This window comes from Poecile atricapillus, chromosome 10 (genome assembly GCF_030490865.1).
Source record: "Poecile atricapillus isolate bPoeAtr1 chromosome 10, bPoeAtr1.hap1, whole genome shotgun sequence".
NCBI classification, from domain to species: Eukaryota; Metazoa; Chordata; class Aves; order Passeriformes; family Paridae; genus Poecile; species Poecile atricapillus.
In genome coordinates, this window is record NC_081258.1 from 20,583,677 (window position 1) to 20,602,111 (window position 18,435).

Here is an 18,435-nt window from a genome sequence, read left to right on the forward strand (position 1 = left end):
ATTAATGTTAATTAGTTACAATTAGTGCTCGTGACCTCTGTTGGCAGCCAAGATGGCTGACAGCAGGGACACGCATTCCTCACTTCCACCCAATAAATCAAGCTAAAGTTGCTCAGTTATTTAGCCTATCATTTAGCATTTCATTAAATAGATCTCTGCACATACATCACCGCTGCCGAGGCGGCGTCAATCCCTTCAGGAGCAGGGATGCCTCCAATCAATCCCAGCAGTGCTGGAGAGGCTCTGGATCATGGAGAGCTGCACCTTCCCAAGCATCTCTCGAGTGCTGGTAACTCACCCAAGGCCCAGGGTTCAACCAGAGTCACTCACGCTGAGGGTGCTGTTGGTCCCGCAGGGAGATGAGGCTTGGAGAAAGTTCTCACTTGGGAGGATCAGGTGGAATTTCCTGAGCTGGGGACATTCTGGAATGTCCCTGCTGGAGGCAGGATGTTGCTTCAGTTGCACCTTGCTTTGCCATCTCTTCTCCTAGGGAACAAGCAACAGGACAGGAGTAAACAGCCTTCCCTAATATCCAACATCCTCAGATATTAGGGGAGCTTTCCTCATGGGAAGAGCTGTCCAGCCTTGGCACAGCTGCCCAGGGCAGCGGTGGAGTCTCCATCCCTGCAGGGATTTAAAAAACATGAGGATGTGGCACCTGGGGACATGGGTTAGTGCTGGGCTTGGCAGTGCTGTGCAATGGGTGGAACAGACAGTCTTAAGGGCCTTTTCCAAGCGAAATAATTCCACAATTCCACAATTCTTCTACTCCCATGACACGCTTGGAGGAGGACTCTGCCTCTTGCTGCTCCAGGGTTTGTGGTTGGGCTGCCCAGGAGCAGCCCCACGCTTTCCATGCCCTCCCTCTCCCAGTGCTCCATAAATAAATCCCCCCAGTCCAGCCTGGCACACTGTATCAATCTTGTTTAATAGACTGGAAAGCTTATTGCACGGCGGCAGGTCGCGGGGAACGTCGGGGTGATGGATTGCGCCTTCCCAGAGTCGAGCACCGTTGATATATAATGAAATATTTATGATTTATTCCAGCTAATAAACTGGAGTGAAGTGTGTGATGTATGTGAGCAGATGGGGGATCTGTGGATGCAGTTTTCATGGCACGGGGGGAGGGAAAGGTGGATGTCCGTGACGGAGAGGCAGCGCTTGGCCGCCCATCCCACGGCACGGCCACAGAGGGGATGGATTATCTAATTCCTATAAAAAGCCTTTAGCACTTGCCTTATAATGATTTATCCACCCCACGTGGCTTTTCTCCAGTACAGGAGCCTCTGGGAATGGGAAGAAATCATTTCTTTTAGCGTTGGGCTGGGGAGCTGCGCAGGGAGCTTGTGCCCAGAGGGACGGGAAGAGAGACAGAGTGACCACAGGAATGTCACTGCTGTGCCACACTCAGCAGGTTCCCAGCCCCACTGTGTCTGTGCTACCTGCACAAAGTCATTCCCATGGGTTTAAGAGAGTGGTGAGACACTGAACTGCCCTGGAAGGAGCAGGGGAACCTGAAAGCACACGAGAAATGTGATGGGCACGTGGAGCTTGTGGCTGCAGGAGAACTCCAAAGCCTGTGGAGGAGCATTTCCATGGTGTGCTGCTGGAGCTGATCTGCAGGCAGGAAAACTGTGCTGAAAGAAGGAGGATGGAGGAGGACCTTCCTGCCAGGTGGGGCCCCACAGCTGCCCCTGAGTCAGGGGACCATCACAAGCCCTGGTTGGGCCCCTGCATGTCCCATCCAAATGTGGGTGCTGGGGTTGGAGACTTGCTCCCACAAAATCGTCACCTGGCAAAGGGGGTTTGAGCTCCCAGATTTTGGCTCTGCTCTCCCAGGTGGTGAGGAGCAGGACCAGGGCTTAGGCTCTTCATCACCTGCCCAGGCTGTTGGACCAATCCTACCTGGAAAATAAATCATAATCGTAATCAGTGAGGTGTGTCTCTGCCAGAGGGTGAGCTCTGCCTCAGCCTGATGGACCAGCAGCATCAACAATGATTTCAGGGAAGTGGGAGGCAGGTAGGAGTTAATGCCAGGGTAGAGCAGAGATCCAGAACCTCCTGCCCATTGCTCCGTGGTGGGTGAGGCCACTCCTCATCCCACCGAGGCTGTTCACATCCCAGTGCTGTCCTGCCAGCTGTTCCCTTTCTGCCCGATTAGCCTCTGGGTCAGCGTGCTTGGAGATCCTCTGCTGAAAGGCACCGGAGAAGGGCAAAGACTGATTATTCCAACTGCCTTCCTGCAAGCTTCCCGGGGGTTTTCCAGCTGGGAGCTTGCTGGTTCCCCCCAAACGCTCACTTGGTGAGAGCAGCAATTCCAGAGGAATGCAGGAGGGTGAGTGCACTGCTCCGGCTCTTCCCTCTGGAAATGAGGGATCATCGTGGCAGGAGAACAGCTGACAGCAGGGAATTCCTCCTGGAGTTTGGGAAAAAAAACAAACCATAAAGGCTCCCAAAAGAGCAAGGTGCACTCTGTGGTCTGAAGGAGCTCTGCTGGCTGCCCATGGGTGGCACGTGGTGACTGTCCCCAGAGGAGCTCTTCTGTGTCCCTGCAGGTCCGTGTCACCTGGAAAAGTGGCTGTGACACATTCCTGCTCTCTGTCCCCACTCTGAGGAGCACTGGGCTGAGCTCTGCGTGGAGCATTTGAAAGCCAAGAGTTTGCAAAAATCAGGAGTGATTCATTAACAGCAAAAAGGTCTAATTAATGTTTGAAAGTGCTCCAACCACATCCTGCTGCTGGCAGGGAAGAGCCCCCCAGCATTCCCGGCACCGCTCCGGCCCCTGGAGCTCCTGACTAGAGCATTAACAGCCTCCAGAGCAGGAGGCTGAAATAATCAGCAAAATCATTTGCCTTTCAAAAGGGGAGATTTGCTGTTTCTTGGTATTTTCTGCTGAGCAGCACTTGGTCTGCTGGAGCTGTGACAGGCTTGGAGGGGAACATCACAGCTGCAAAGAGCCAAATCCCCTGAGAATGATGCTGCTGGCCCAGGCTCTGCTGGCGGCATTTGGTTTCAAAGCTGGGAGTGCACATCCTCAGGTGGCCGTGCTGTCCTTCCTCCCATCCCCTCTGAGCTGGGAAGCACCTGGAGCTCCCCTCTGGAGCTCTGAGCAGAAAGCAGTGGGTGCAGGAATAACGTGGGGTAGGGCAGCAGCTCCAGGAGTGCCGTGGGACAATTTGCAGCTCAGCGCAGCTCCGCGTGCCAGATCTCGGCTCGCACGTCGCAGCCGCGCTGTCACTGCCACCAAGCTGGTGCCACCTGTTACCAAAGAGTCTCCCAGGCTTCCCAGTGACATCTGTCCCCTAGAGCAGGGCTGGTGTGCCTGGGGTGGGCTCCTCCTGGGGGCACCTCCAGGGTGCTGACCTCTCCTCATCACCCGTGTGCAGGGTTGAACTCTTGGACTCACAGAGCCCCAGTGCGAGGCCAACACCATCCCTGTTTGTCCAGCAGATCCTAGAACATTCCTGAGCCTCTATCTAGACCAGGCTGAAGTCACCTGAATTACCTAAAAAGTCTTTTTTTATGCATACTTCAGCTATCTCAGAGCTCCCTGAAGCCACTCAGCATTGCTTTTCTCAAGCCAAAGTGTTCCCTAGGTCAATAGTTGGTTGCAGCTTTGATGTGGGAATTGTGCTGTGTTTGCCAGGAACAAACTGCCCTGTGGGTGAGGGTGTTGACACAGGTGAGGGCTTGATCCTGCAGCTCAGCTCAAGGAGCAAAAGGGGCTCTTGTTCTCCACATCCTGGGAAGCAGCTTGGGCAGCCTGTTGGTCCCCACGAGGTCTCAGCACTCAGTGAAGGAGGTGCACAAACTACAGAAGAGTCCCAAGGGCCTTTTTGTGTTTGCAGTGAGGATTTTGCAACTTGAAGAACCTCATGGCAGAAATCTCTGCAGTTTGAGTTGGGAGATGTTGGTCTCCACTGCACGTGTCTCCTGCATCTCGTTGGGAGGGTGGTGAGGGGTGGGAACAGGTTGTCCAGAGCAGCTCTGGCTGCCCCTGCATCCCTGGAAGTGCCCAAGGCCAGCTTGGACAGGGCTTTGAGCAGCCTGGGACAGTGGAAGGTGTCCCTGCCATGGCAGGGGGTGGCACTGGATGGGTTTTAAGGTCCTTCCAACCCAAACCTTCCCCTAATTCTATGCTTTTAACTGGATAAATGTATCTATAACCGCCTGTAACTCCAGCAAAGGGCAGCCCCCGCCGGCGCAGAGCCTGCTCAACATGCAGCTCAGCAGAGCCTTTAACATTTCACAGAACAGATGCCCACTGAGCATCTTGAAACAAATCCAAAGGTAGCGGTGCCGGCTGCTGTCAGGGAAGCAATAATCCCACGGCCTCAGCAGCTCCGGCGTCAGCCACGTGCCGTGAGGTTCTGCTGCCACGGCTTTGTGTGCTGACAGGAGCTGGGTGGAGTGGCCCAGGCAGGCAGAGGAGGAGGTGGGGTGTCAGAGACACCAAATCAGCCAAAATTCCTTTTCTGGTGCAGCTGGCCGAGGGCAGGGAGTGCTGGTTGTGGTTGTGAGCTGCATCCCACTGGATGGAGCAGCTGGGATGGATGGAACACAGCACCAGCCCACAGGGGCTGCTGGGCTCATGGGGCAAGGGACTCACCTGTGAGCCCTGGGAAGACAGACACAGTCCATGCTGTGGCTCTCGGGGCAGCACCACCTTGGAAGTGACCCTCAGCACTGCTGGGGACAGTCCTTGAGCAAATACAGCATCCTTTTAACTGGTCTCCTTGGTCTGGGAGTACCCAGAGTTCTCCCACTCCCTGGGAATTCCCTGCTGGTTGGGAAGCGGGGAATGCTGGATGTGGCACTGCAGAGGCTGCCTGATGTGCTGGGCTGGAAGCAGATGGTGCAGGGCAGAGGGTAACGGGGCTGTCCTCAGCGGATGGCGTCCCCCAGAGCACTCCGGGCTGTCAGCGCGGGAAGTGACAGCCAGGACCTGATGCTGGAGAGGAGATGAAAAGGAAGAGACAGGGGGAATTACAGAGCTGGTCCCAGGAGCTCACAATAGTCACAATAATAATGTGACATCCCCTCGCTGTGCTGTGCTGCCGGTGGAATGGAGGGATCCGTGTGGGAAGCACAGGGATGGGAGGGGAGCAGAGAGAACTGTGCAGGGATCATTCACCCCATCAGGGCAGAGGAAAAGCAAACGTGGCTGTTCTCCTGTGCTGACATCCCAAAGAATGACATGGGAACTGGGTGCCACTGAGCCAGGGCTGAATTCTCTCTCCTCTCCCCATCTTGTCCGTGTGAATGAGCAGCTCCTGCGTCTCCCAGTGCCACCGTTTAATTAATGTCCCCTGTCCCATCGTGTGTCAGTCACACACCACAGCATCTGGGTGCAGAAGGCACTTCATCACAGCAGCCACAACTTCCTTCCCACTCCCAGCAGCCAAACACCCAGAGAGCCCCAGTTTCAAACTTTCCCCCAATTTCAGAACATTCCAGACTGCCTTCAACATCCACAGAGGGCCAAGGGGCAGGCAAATACAGGAACAATTAATCATCCTCTGGCTGAGCTGCTCAGGATTTTGGCAGGTGCCAGCTGAGCAGGGACACAGCTCTTCTGGGGAACAGCCTGGATTTTCAGGACTGATTCTGGTGTTTCCTTGCCCTGGCAATGTAAATCCCTGGGCCTTTGCTGCACTTCACCCCAACTCCACAGTGCCAGAGGTGAGCTGGAAAAGGGCTGTGAAAACAGCATCACTGCTGCCACATCCTGTGGTGCCTGGGCTGGGCTGATTATGGGAATCACACCTGTGGGAAGGACAGGTTGGACCAAACACCTTGCTCATAACAAACTCATTTTCCCAATGTCACTCCCCACCTTTTTTTTTTTTTTTTTGCAGAATCACAGGATGGTTTTGTTTGAAAGGCCCTAAAATCTCATCTCATTCTACCTTCCACTATTCCAGGTGGCTCCAAGCCCTGTCCAACGTGGCCTTGGACACTTCCAGGGCTGGGGCAGCCACGGCTGCTGTGGGCAAGCTGTGCCTCCCCACGCTCCCAGGGGAGGATTCCTTCCCAATATCCCATCTACGCCTGCTGTAGCAGTGGGAAGCCATTCCCCCTTGCAGCACCACCAGGGTGCCACACGCCAGGAAGGGCAGAGGGAACAGCCTCTGATGGAGCTGTTTGTTTTCCAGGAGACACAGCAGTGTACAAGGATGGAGTGTACTGGATCAGGGGCCGCACCTCCGTGGACATCATCAAGAACGGAGGGTTTAAAGTCAGCGCGCTGGAGGTGGAGCGTCACCTCCTCACACACCCCCACATCACAGGTCTGTGCTCCTGCTCCCTGCCCAGAGGGGACACTGCTCTGGGGGCCTCAGCAGGTGCATCAGACTCCCAAGGGCTCATGCCTGGAGCCCCCTCCCACGAGGGGATGTTTAAATCCCACAGCTCCTGATCTCCCAGGGCGAGAGCTGAGTCGGCAGCAGCTCAGGGCTGATTTTGGAAATGAGGCTGTAATTAGATCTGCCCTGCCCTTGTGCATGACCCTGTGCAAGAGGTCAGAAGTGGTGTTCCCAGCTCCACACCACTCTCTACATCGTTTTCCTCCCCCTTTACTCCAAATCCTGAAATCCTGGAACTTCCTGCCTTTTCCACGGTGAAAAGCTCTGCTCTTGTGCCAGCACAGAATCCCACGGTGTTCTGCCGTGCTGACATCCCGTGGCATTTTCCTCCTCACACCTGAACCCCTCTTGTGGCCACGTGGAGCTGCTGAGGTTGCTGAGTGCAGCCCCTGCTGTCCCTGCAGACGTGGCGGTGATCGGGCCCCCGGACATGGTGTGGGGCCAGCGCGTCAGCGCCGTGGTGAAGCTGCGCAAGGGCGAGATGCTCTCCGTCAGGGAGCTGAAGGACTGGGCCAGGTGAGACCCCCGTGGGGAGGGACACAGGGACAGCAGGCTCAAAGCCAGCAGTGTCCTCATCAGGACACTGTCATAGGATCACAGAGTCATGGAGTTGTTTAGGTGGGAAGGGATCTTAAAGCTCATCCAGTGCCACCCCTGCCATGGCAGGGACACCTTCCACTGTCCCAGGCTGCTCCAAGCCCCATCCAAGCTGGCCTTGGACACTTCCAGGGATCCAGGGGCAGCCACGGCTTCTCTGGACACCTGTGCCAGGGCCTGCCCACCCTCACAGGGAACAATTCCTTCCCAGTATCCCATCCATCCCTGCCCTCTGGCAGTTTGAAGCCGCTCCCCGTTGTCCAAGCACTCCAGGCTCTATAAAGTCTCTCATAAAAAGTCTCCTCTTTTCCCATCTGAACAAGCCCAGCTCTCTCAGCTTTTCCTCACAGGAGAGATGCTCACTATGTTTAAGGTGGCTGCTCATCCCTAAATTTCTTGCCAGGAACAAGGAGTTCCCTTCATCCCCCACCTGTACCCTTGGGGATCCCGCAGGCTGTTCTGGGGGTCGCTGCTGTCAGGCAGGGGACTTTGCTGAGCCCCCCTGCATTCCCCCTCTCCCAGAGCGTTCCCTGCACGTCCCTTCCATCGTTGTCCCCAGCTCTGTGACAGGGACGTCGCTGCGGTGCCCTTGAACGCAAAGCCCCGGAGGGTCGCGCTGTGCTCCGGCCCCCGCCCGCCTCTCCCTGTCTCTCCCCTTTATTTTTTCTGTCACTTAGGTTCAATGGGCCCCCGTTCTCGCACTCCCTGGCAGGAGACACATGTCCCTCTTCAGAGTGATTCATTTTGCGGCTCTCGCCTCCGGTGGCGCTCCCCGGCGCCATCCCGAGTTAGCGGCTCCATCTGGCCGGGTGCTGCTGGCGGCGGGGGGAGGCGGCCGGCCGGGGCTCCGGGGGCTCGGGATCTCACACTCGGATCAGTGCCAGGGCGCTGCCGGAGCCGGGCACGGCCCCAGCTTGGTGGCACAGGGGCAGCAGGAGGAGCCCCCGGGCTGATGAGCTCCGGTAAATGCCCCGCACGCTCCCGGGGGAGCGGCTCACCCGCGGTCCCCTCCGGAGCGGCACAAGAACACGCGGGGTCCTGCGCTCCTCACACCGCTGCTGCTGTCCCTGCCCTCGGGGACAGGCACTGAGGAGTCCCCAGGGATGAGCTGCTACCTGCAGAGACAGACTGAGGAAAAAAAACCATCCCACCACCCATCTCCAGAGGGGCTGAGCTTAAATGTGCTGCTGGGATGTGGGCGGGGGTCGCAGGCGGGGCTGAGGGCGCTCCCGGGGAGGCTCAGCCCGTCCTGCCCCACCTGGAACAGCTGCGGTTTTGTGTTGCAGGGACACCATGGCTCCCTACACCATCCCGACAGAGCTGATCGTGGTGGATGAGATCCCGCGCAACCAGATGGGCAAAGTCAACAAGAAGGAGCTTCTGAAGCGCTTTTACCCAGCCTAGTGCCCACCTGGGGGTCTTGGCCCTGACCCACGGCCGCTCTGCCCCTGAGGAGGAGCCACGGGGATGGTCCTGGGCAGGTCTGGGCTCACTGCAGCCCAGTCCTTGAATAATGTCCAATAAAATACGATTTTTCCTGCCTGGCTGAGCTGAGCCAGAGCTGCAGTTAGGGCTTCCTTGTGTGGGAGCCCTTTGTAGGAATCAGAGAATTCCAGAATGTTTTAGGCTGGAAGGGACCTTAAAGCTCATCATGTTCCACCCCCTGCCGTGGCAGGGACACCTTCCACTGTCCCAGGCTGCTCCAAGCCCTCTCCAGCCTGGCCTGGGACATTTCCAGGGATCCAGGGGCAGCCACAGCTGCTCTGGGCACCCTCTGCCAGGGCCTCACCAATTTCACAGGGAATGATTTCCCAGCAGAACTAAATAAATTCAAAATCACACATAAGTACTGACTGTGTTATCCAGTGCATCTGCCAGCACTGAGTGATCCCAGTGCGCTGTTGGTAAATCCCACCTCTGTTCATGGGAGTTTGTCCCTGTGTGACTCCATACACGAGCTGCCAGCCCCAGTGGGTCCATCTGGTCTGATCCTGCCCAGTGCTGAGCAGGTGACAGGGAGCTCCAGCCTTTCCCAGCAGCTGATGAGGCTCTGGAAGCAACAGGAAGGGCAGGAGAAACACGAGGGATTCCTTTGTTAGGGTCACCAGAGCCCCAAAAATCTGGGAGGACATGTAGAGAACATGGAGAAGACTGGCAGGCACATGGTGCTGGCCAGAGCCGGCAGGGAGGGGATGGGATGAGAGTGGGGCTGGGAAAAAGGGGAAGGGGATGTGGATGGGGACAGGATTTCTCCACCCCACTGCACAGGGATCTGTCCATCCTCTCACTCTGCCCATTGTGGCATCTCCTGGATTTCGGTACTTCAGGCTCAGAAGGAGATGGGGACACGAGGGACAGGCAGAGCTCAGAGCCACCTCTCAGTGTCCCACCCCCCGGGCACAGGGACGCGTGTGCAGCCGAGCACCAGCGGGAGGGCCCGAGCGGATCCTTTGTTAAAACATCAACGATGCAGTAAATTTTTTAACTTACCAAATAGATCAATATCAAATTATCATGTCTCGCATTCATAACTCTTAAGCAAGCAACAATGGAGAGAGACAAGGTCACTGGAGAATAAATAGCAGCAAAAGCTCTTAATGATCTATCATTCTCGACAACCCCGGGCACCCCGCACCAGCCCGGTGACAAGATCATTAATAAAACTCTGCAGGAACGCTATCGATTGCTTTGATGGATGATCACAGGTAGCAAATACTGTAAAACACCTGGTTGTCACACACAGAATGAGTAGTTTGACTCACACCTCAGTGCAGGGACCTGCCTGGGGCTCTGCCAGGTTCACTCTTCGGGGATTCCCGCAGGGAGGGTGGTCAGGGGTGACCCCCGGTTTGGGGCTGCCATCCGTGCTGGACCCTCGTGCTGTTCATCCCTGTGGGTGGGAGCTGTTCATCAAAAGCCTCATTAAAGCACCTGCACACAGTGGCCTGGCTGGAGCTGAGCTGGATGGGGTGACCTGGAGACCCCCTGGATGAACCTGGAGACCTCCAGGAACACCCAACACAGCCGGGACCGCGGGGATGGATGGGGGTCCCAAGGCCGTGGGCTCTGCTCCCTCCACACCCCATCCCTGGGGGTGCAGGGGGTGCTCCGTGTGTCCCCCCAGCTCCAGAGCTTCTCCTGCCAGCCACCTCGGCATTGGCGGTGGGATCATATGTACACAACCATTCAATTACCCGGTAATGGCTGCAGGCGATTAAGCCATCAATCTCCTTCATTAGGGCTTGCCAGGCCCGGCCCAGCATCACCCAATAAAACCATTAAAACAACAACAACAACAACCCAAAGCAGCAGCTTTAGCGCACGTAACCTCAGCCTGTGACAGTGCCGGGGGTGTCCCCAAGCCTGGGGCAGCTGGGGACCCGCTCGGCCCGAGGAGGAATTGCCCTGCTGGGGTGTCCCCGAGGAGCTGGGGACGAGGACCCCTCTGTCCCCCCCGCTCCAGCACTTTATAGCTGACATTATCTTTTATTGCCATATAAAATCCAAGCTCCGGTGGCTTTATGGGGCTGTGCCGGTGTGTGGCACCTCTGCACTCCCAGCTGCTCCCTCTGCCCTCCTGGGCACTGCCCTGACCCCCAGTCGCTGCCCCGGGGTCACAGCTGGTCCCACTGCACCACACGTGAGGGACACGGCTGGTGCCACACTGGGGTCGTGACGGGTCCAGCTGCCCCTGCACTGGAGCTGTGGCTGGTCCCACCACACGCTGTGGGGTCAAACTGGTCCCACCACACACTGTGGGGTCAAACTGGTCCCACCACACACTGTGGGGTACAACTGGTCCCACCACACGCTGTGGGGTCAAACTGGTCCCACCACACACTGTGGGGTCAAACTGGTTCCATCAAAAACTGTGGGGTACAACTGCTCCCACCACCCCTGACGCTTGGGGAACCCTCCAAAATGGAGTGAGCCAGCACCCAGAGCAGCGAGGCGAGTTGTACCCCTTTCGATTTGTGGGACCCCAAATCGCTGTGCTGCAGTGGGAGCCCCGGTTTGAAGGGACAGGAGGTGTCAGTGCGGGGACAGCAGGGGACCCGGGGGTCCCTGTCGTGCTGCAGCCGCTGCCTTGATCCCCCCGCAGCCCCGTCCCCACGAGCGGGGCTGGCGCCTTGTCACAGCCTGTCACATCTGCCACCCCCGCGCCGCCGTGCCGGTGGCAGGGAACATCTGCTCGGCCGCCCCGCTGCCACGGCTCGTCAGGGGCAGCCGCCAGGACCCCCGGCCAGCGCCGCCGGGCCGGCTCCTCGCCCTGACACTGATGCGGGGTGACGGGGCAGCGGCGCGGACGGATGGGATCGGACAGACAGACGGGCAAGTGAGCGCCGCTGCCCGAGCCACGGCCCGGCCACGCCGCGGGTCACCCGTGCCCGGCGCTCACCCGCTCGTGACACGTCCTTGGGGACACCGACAGCCCTGCCACCATCCCTCAGCTCCTGGGTATGGACAGGACACATCCTGCATCCCTCTTCCTCTGTCCCTTTTCCTAAGCCTTGTTCCCCCGTCCTCGTGACCCGCACGGGGGGGGCACCGAGGGCTTTGTTCCCAGGAAGGCACAATTCGGGGCGGGGGTCCCCACAGCTGCCGAGCAGGGACGAGATGGTGCCACCAGTGTCACCGACACATTGTACGCTTCCCTGCCAGGCCCAGGACTCGCTTTCCCGGGAGGGCAAGAACCCCTCGACCCCTTCGCCCTGCGCGGGGGTTCGCGGCTCTCCATCGCTGCTGCACCGGGACCCCCGGGACCCCCGGCGGGCGGGCTGGGGTCGCTCCCCGGTGCGGCACCGCGAGCTGCGAGCACCGCCGGGACCGGGGCCGGGGCCGGTGCCCGCGACGATGCTGCCACCTGGTGCCACTGCACGGCGGCGGCACCGGGACAGGCACCCGGGCTCGGGGAAAACACCGGGACAGGCACCGGGGCTCGGGGGAAACACCAGGACCGGCCGCAGGGGCCGAGAGCAGCACTGGGACTGGCAGGGGGGGTCGGAGGAAGCACCGGGACCGGGGGGTCGGGGGACAGCGCCGGTACAGACAGCGGGGGCCAAGAGCCTTGTCGGGGCTCCCGGAGCAGCCCCCGGCCGGTGGGAACCCGGCGGGACCAGGAGACCGCGGGATGCTGCCGGTCCCGACCCCGACCCCGCACTGGGACGGGCCCCGACGCCAACACTGATGGATGGCACCGGGAACGGCCGGGAATAGACGGGCAGGCTCGCCCCGACGGGAGGCGCGGCCGAGCGGGGAGAGAAGAATCGGTTCTGGTCCCTCTCCCTGTCCTGATCCCGGTTCTGGTCCCGGTCCAGGCTCCTGTCCCACTGTCGGTGTCGGAGCCTCTTCCTGTCTCGGTGCCGGCGCCGATGCCAGTCCTTGTCCCGCTGCCAGAGCTGGTCCCTGTCCTTGTCTCGGTCCCTGTCCCGGTGCCGATGCCGGTCCTTGTCCCGGCTCCGGAGCAGCCGGGGGGGGCAGCGGGCCCGGGTCTCCCCCTCCCGCCCGCCCCGTCGCGGCATCCCCGGAGCGCGCCCGGCGGCAGCTGCCGCGTTCCGCCCGCCCTGCCCGGGGCTGCGCACCCCCGGCCCGGCCAGCGGGGACCCCCCCGCGCCCCCCTGCATCCCTCCACGCCCCCCGCATCTCCCCCGTCGGGCCCCCGCCGGGCCGGGCAGGGCAGGGGCTGCGGGCCGGGGGCGGCGGGGCCAGCTGCCCGCGGGGGGGGTCGGGTGCCCGCAGCACATGTGCTGTCACTCAGCCAGTCCCGCCGCTATTTTAGCTCGGGGCCGGCGGCCGGGCTGTGCCCCGCTCCGCCATGGGCCCCCCGCTCCTCCTCGCCTGCCTGCTCGCCCCTCTCTGCGCTCGGGTAAGGGGCGCGGGGACCCCGAGGGGACGGGGTGGGAGCGGGTGGGATGGGGACCCCCAGCTCCGTGCCCCGGGAGGGCTGGCTGGGATGGGGAGCCTGCAGGCAGAGCCGGGGATCGGCCGGACCCCAAACCGCGTGGAGGCTCGTCCTTGGGGGCAGCGGGGATGGGGCTGGGGGTGATGGGGGCTCGGAGCCCCTCTTGAGGCATTTCCCACCCCACAGATGGCGGTGGCAGGGGGGGGCCTGCGGCTCCGGCACATTGCCCGCGCCTGTGACCGGGATGGGCTGAGATGGGATCTGGGGGAGGGTTAGGCATTTAAAGACACCCTGCTCCTCTTTTATCCACCCCGACTGTGGTCCCAGACCCCCCTGCACCCCCCTGCCCGCTCACATCCCCCCAGAGCCCCTCATCCTGGTCTCGGGCCTGAGCCACATGGGGCCGTTGGGATTCTGGCCTGGATCCTGTGCTCGGCTGCTTCAGGGCAAGGGAAGGAAAGGGGATCTGCAAGGCAGCCCCCACAAGAACAGGGTCCCCAGTGTCCCTCCCTCACATCCCGAACCCTCCCAGCTCCAGCGGCCCCCAGGGACGGGCAGGGGGCTTCTCCTGCTGGAGAAGGGCTCAGAGAAAGACCTGGAGGCCACAGCACAGCCCCTGAGCCTCGGAACCAGCCCCTTGTCCTACTCACGCCGTGGGGCTGGTACAAGCCCACCCCCCCCATCCCCATCCCTGGGACCCCCGGCACAGCCACCCGTCCCCCATCAGGGCGCACACGCGGCCCCTGGGGCTCCAGGGCTCCTCGGCAGCCAGCGGTGCAGGCACAGCTGGGCACAGATGTGGGTGCAAGGCGGGCGCTGCCCAGATGTGCTCCCTCCTCGGGGCGGGGGGGACAGCGCCTGTCCCCGGGGCAGGAAAGGGAGGAATGCGGCTGGGGGGCGGCGGCTGCATGCGAGGTTCCCTGGCCCCTCCCCACCCCCAGCTGCCACCTCCCACACTCCCCATGGCTCCGGGCCCCCCCCACAATCCCCCCAAATCCCTGACCTTTGTCTCGCACATCCCCACAACCCATCCTTGTCCCCATAGCTCGTTGACCCCACTACAGCCCACCAGCACCCCTGTTCCCCTTGTTTCCATCCCTCACAGCCCCCAGCTCCACCCCAGGCCCCCAACTCCCTCTGCTCCCCCCAGCAGCCCAGCCCTGTCCCCCAGGTCACGGTGACAGCCCGAACTGATCCCTGGCCCCCACCCTCACTGCCACATCCGTGTGGTGACGGTGACATGGGGGGGAGACCACGGTAGGTGCTGCCTGCCCGAGGTGCCCCCCCAGGGGTCCTGTGGGGCACAGCCCATGCCCAGGGCACCACCGGGGTCATTTGTGGGGCAGCCCTTCCTGGTGAGCCCAGCAGGACACCCATCACCATCACACCGGGGTGCCAGGGGACACTGACACGAGGCTCCTGGAGAAGCTGGGTGGCCTCTGCACTCCGCCAGACCCAACCCCATCAGCACTGAGCCCCCCAGCACCGTGTACCCCACTGCACACCCAGCCCAGGTGCAGCCCCCGCCCGCTGCCCTGGCATTCTGCCCCACTCCGGAGGTTTGGGGGTCACTGGCAGCACCGTGTGCCCCCAGGGTGCCAGCCCAGCCCAGCCCGGCGCTGCAGCCCCCCAGGCCTGGCGGCAGCACGAGGCCCCTCGGCGGGTGAAGAGGGCCTGGGTGATCCCGCCCATCAGTGTCTCGGAGAACCACAAGCGCATCCCCCACCTCCTGGTGCAGGTATTTGAGAGCTCCCCACCCTCCCTCCCGGCCCGCAGGGCGGGGACACCTCGGGCAGGGGGATTGCACAGGGGACAGACCCCCAGCCTGGGACCCCAGCCCCGATTTTCCTGGGGCAGATCAAGTCAGACAAGCAGCAGCCCGGAGGGGTCATCTACAGCATCAAAGGGCCGGGGGTAGATGAGGAGCCCCTGGGCATCTTCTCCATCGACAAGTTCAGCGGGAAGGTTTTCCTCAACGCCATGCTGGACCGGGAGGAGAACGATCGCTACCGGGTAAGGATGTTCCTGCTGCCCACAGCCCCCCCGGGGTCCGCAGCCAGACCCCGACCCCCCCGCTCTGCACCCACAGCTGAGAGCCTTCGCACTGGACCTGGGCGGTGTCACCCTGGAGGACCCCACTGACCTGGAGATCATCGTGGTGGACCAGAATGACAACCGGCCGCTCTTCCGGCAGGACGTGTTCACCGGGCGTGTGCTGGAGGGGGCTGAGCCAGGTGGGGCCAGCCGGGGGGGCTGGGCTGGGCTGGGGGGACCGAGCCAGCCCTGTGCCGGCACCCACGGGCGCTCCTGCGGTCACAGGGACCTGTGTGATGACGGTGGATGCCACCGACGCCGACGACCCCGACACGGATAACGCGGCTCTGCGCTATTCCATCCTGGAGCAGGGCTCTGCCGGGATGTTCAGCATCAACGCCACCACCGGGGAGATCTGCACCGCACGGCCCGGCCTGGACCGGGAGGTAGCGGGATGGGCTCACCCCGCTGGGACTGGGGGGGACCCGGGGCAGCCACGGACACCCCACGTGGTGAAACCACAGCTCCGTCCATGGAGCGGGGTGGGTGGGCAGCAGCTGGGGGATCCCTGTGTTCCCTGGGGGCTGGAGGGGCTCAGCTCCGCCCCCCTCATTCCCCGCAGACCATGGGGGTGTACAACCTGACGGTGCAGGCGGCCGACATGTCCGGGGACGGGCTGACCACCACGGCCATGGCCGTCATCTACCTGGAGGACATCAACGACAACCCTCCCGAGTTCACCAAGGAGGAGGTAGCGGTCGGGGGGGCTACGGGGCCGTGCCGGGGTCAGCGGGGCGGGAGCTGCCCCCCCCCCGGGGGACTGCAGCACCCCAAAGGGGCAGAGCCCACCCCACATCTCTCTCCCCCAGTTCTCCATGGAGGTGGAAGAACAGGCGGCGGGTGTGGACGTGGGCAAGGTTTTTGTTCACGACAAGGACCTGGCGGGCTCGCCCAGCTGGTTGGCCAAATTCACCATCCTGGAGGGCGACCCCGAGGGCGCCTTCGCCATCCGGACCGACCCCCACACCAACGACGGCGTGCTCTCCGTGGTCAAGGTGGGCACGGGGCAGCCGGGGGGCACCGGGGGTCTCAAGGCTCGGCTGACCCCTGGCCCCTCCCGCAGCCGCTGGACCACGAGGTGCGGGACCGCTTCGAGCTGACGGTGTCGGTGCAGAACGAGCGGCCTCTGGAGCCCTCGGTCCCCGCCAGCCCCCGGGCCCTGGCCACGGTTCGGGTGCGGGTGCGGGACGTCAACGAGGCTCCCGTGTTCCGCGAGAACCCGCGGCGGATCAGCGTCCTGGAGGGGACACCTCCGGGCACCCCCATCACCACCTACACCGCCAGCGACCCCGACACCCACCAGATCCAGACCCTCACGTGAGTCCCGCTGCCCTCCCGCCGCCCCCGGCACCCGGGCGGGGGTTGGGGGATGGCTCACGCCCCCCTCGCCCACAGCTACGCGCTGCTCTACGACCCCGCGGACTGGCTGCAGCTGGAGCCGCACGCCGGCACCGTCCGCACCAAGCGGGAGCTGCTGCACCCGTCCGCCTTCCTGCAGGGCGGCTGGTACATCGCCCTGCTGCTCGCCCGCGACGATGGTGAGCGAGCAGCCGCCCCCGCTGCCCCCCTGGCCCCCGCCGCCCCCGCTGACCCCTCTGCTCTGTCCCCAGCCGAGCCCCCGCTCTCGGCCACCGGCACCCTCTCCATCGAGATCCTGGAAGTGAACGACCACGCTCCGCAGCTGCAGCCGCAGGCCGGGGTGCTCTGCGGGCGGCCGGGACGCGGCGGGACCCTGCTCCTGGGGGCCACCGACGATGACCGACCCCCCCATGGAGCCCCCTTCCACTTCCAGCTCAGTCCCCAGCACCCCCAGCTCGCCCGCAACTGGAGCCTCGCCCGCTTCAATGGTGAGGGTGAGCCGGGGAGGGGGGGATGCTGCATAGAGGGTCCCGCTCACCCCCTGCCTACCCCGCAGTGACCCACGCCGTGCTGGCCGTGCTGGCGGAGCTGCCCGAGGGGCCCTACTCGCTCCCGCTGCTGCTCCGGGACTCGGGGACCCCCCCGCGGGAGCAGCAGCAGCTGCTGAACGTCTCGGTGTGTCACTGCGGCCGGGACGGCACCTGCCTGGACGGGGTCCTGGCCGCGGCCACCGCCGGGGCCGGCATCACCCTCGGGGCGCTCATGATCATCCTGGGCAGCACCATCCTCCTCCTTGGTGAGTGAGACCCCCACCGTCCTTCCCCCACCCTTCCATCCCGCCCCCCGGCACCCCAGCCCTGTGCTGGTCCTGGTCCGAACCCCTCCCGAACCCCCCCAGCACATTCTGTCACCTTGACCCCCTCCCATCACCCCATCCTGGTCCTGGCCTCCCACCCAACCCAACCCATGACCCTCAACACCTCCCCCCTACCCAGCAACCCCTTCTGACCTCAATCGAGACCCCCGTAGCCATTTCCTTCATTGCCCACCCCAACCCCACCCCATTCCCACCCCAACCCCACCCCAAACCCACCCCAACCCCTACCCCCACCCTTACCCCTCCTCCCAGCCCAACTGCATCCCACCCCAGCCATCACCCCGTGTCCCCCGTGCCTCCACCTGCCCACACGCCATGTGTCCCCATGTCCCATGTCCCCGTGTCCCCGCAGTGCTGGCGGGGCTGGGCGCTGCGCGGGTCCGCGGGCGCCGCCGGGCTCTGCGCAAGGGGCTCCTGCAGCGCTCTCGGGACGACATGCGCGACAACATCCTCAACTACGACGAGCAGGGCGGGGGCGAGGAGGACCAGGTGAGCAGGCCCCATGGCAGGGGGGTCCCGGGGGTCCGCGACTCAGCCCTGCACCTCTAAACCCCTCCCGGCCCCGCAGGACGCCTACGACATCAACCAGCTCCGGCACCCCGAGCTCTTCTCCCCCCGGGCCAAGCCCCCCCTGCGCAGGGACGCCCCGCTCAGCTCCGGGACCCCCCTGGCCCCCCGCAAGCTGCCCAGCAGCCCCTCCGACATCGAGGATTTCATCAACGAGGTGGGTCAGGGCCCGGCGCCCGTGCCCTCAGCCGCCCATGGGCGGAGGGCTGACCGTGACCCCTGACCCTGCAGGGGCTGGAGGCGGCTGACAGTGACCCCAGCGTGCCCCCCTATGACACCGCCCTCATCTACGACTACGAGGGCTCGGGCTCGGTCGCCAGCCCCCTCAGCTCCATCGTGTCCAGCCTGACGGACGAGGACCAGGACTACGATTACCTGAGCGAGTGGGGGCCCCGCTTCCGCCGCCTGGCCGACCTCTACGGGCACTAGCGGGGCTGGGGGGCAGGAGGGGACACCCCAGTGCCCGGGGAGGGGACGGGACAGCGGGCAGCTCACACACCAACACGCCCAGGAGCACAGGAGATGCCCAGGGGCAGCGGCTTCACGCACGGACCCGCACGGGATACCCGGCTAGAGCGGCTTTGCACACGCGTGTGCAACGAGAGGCCGCCGTGCGGGGGTGCGCACCCACCCCGCAGAGCCCAGCTCAGCAAACCTCGGGGGGGACGCCCGGG

General features: G+C 62.8%; 2 protein-coding genes across 3 annotated transcripts in view; both read left to right on the forward strand.

The window, feature by feature from the left end:
• ACSF3 (acyl-CoA synthetase family member 3) overlaps positions 1-8,827 on the forward strand; it is a 51,135-nt gene extending 42,308 nt beyond the window's left edge. The window contains exons 8-10 of one of the 2 annotated variants that reach the window (XM_058846352.1): positions 6,156-6,290; positions 6,770-6,881; positions 8,249-8,827. In XM_058846352.1, the coding sequence (XP_058702335.1) occupies positions 6,156-6,290; positions 6,770-6,881; positions 8,249-8,366 (365 nt within the window). In that variant the 3' untranslated portion in view covers positions 8,367-8,827. The remainder of the gene's footprint in view (positions 1-6,155; positions 6,291-6,769; positions 6,882-8,248) is intronic. The other variant, XM_058846353.1, reaches the window with a different exon arrangement.
• Positions 8,828-12,699: 3,872 nt separating this feature from the next.
• On the forward strand, positions 12,700-18,396 carry CDH15 (cadherin 15). Its single transcript, XM_058846350.1, has 14 exons — positions 12,700-12,828; positions 14,459-14,602; positions 14,722-14,877; positions 14,954-15,098; positions 15,184-15,344; positions 15,521-15,649; positions 15,768-15,953; positions 16,022-16,275; positions 16,354-16,496; positions 16,569-16,805; positions 16,874-17,113; positions 17,547-17,683; positions 17,763-17,918; positions 17,993-18,396. The coding sequence occupies exons 1-14, from the start codon at positions 12,778-12,780 to the stop codon at positions 18,188-18,190; spliced, it is 2,337 nt and encodes a 778-aa protein (XP_058702333.1). The 5' UTR covers positions 12,700-12,777; the 3' UTR covers positions 18,191-18,396.
• The last annotated feature ends 39 nt before the right edge of the window (positions 18,397-18,435 follow it).

What these genes read in the sequence shown, in the direction of transcription:
- CDH15 (XM_058846350.1), top strand. Translation starts at nt 12,778, where the DNA reads ATGGGCCCCCCGCTCCTCCTCGCCTGCCTGCTCGCCCCTCTCTGCGCT. An exon ending in CACCAGATCCAGACCCTCAC is followed by an intron (nt 16,276 to 16,353) that starts GTGAGTCCCGCT and finishes CCTCGCCCACAG; the next exon opens with CTACGCGCTGCTCTACGACC. An exon ending in CAGCACCATCCTCCTCCTTG is followed by an intron (nt 17,114 to 17,546) that starts GTGAGTGAGACC and finishes GTGTCCCCGCAG; the next exon opens with TGCTGGCGGGGCTGGGCGCT.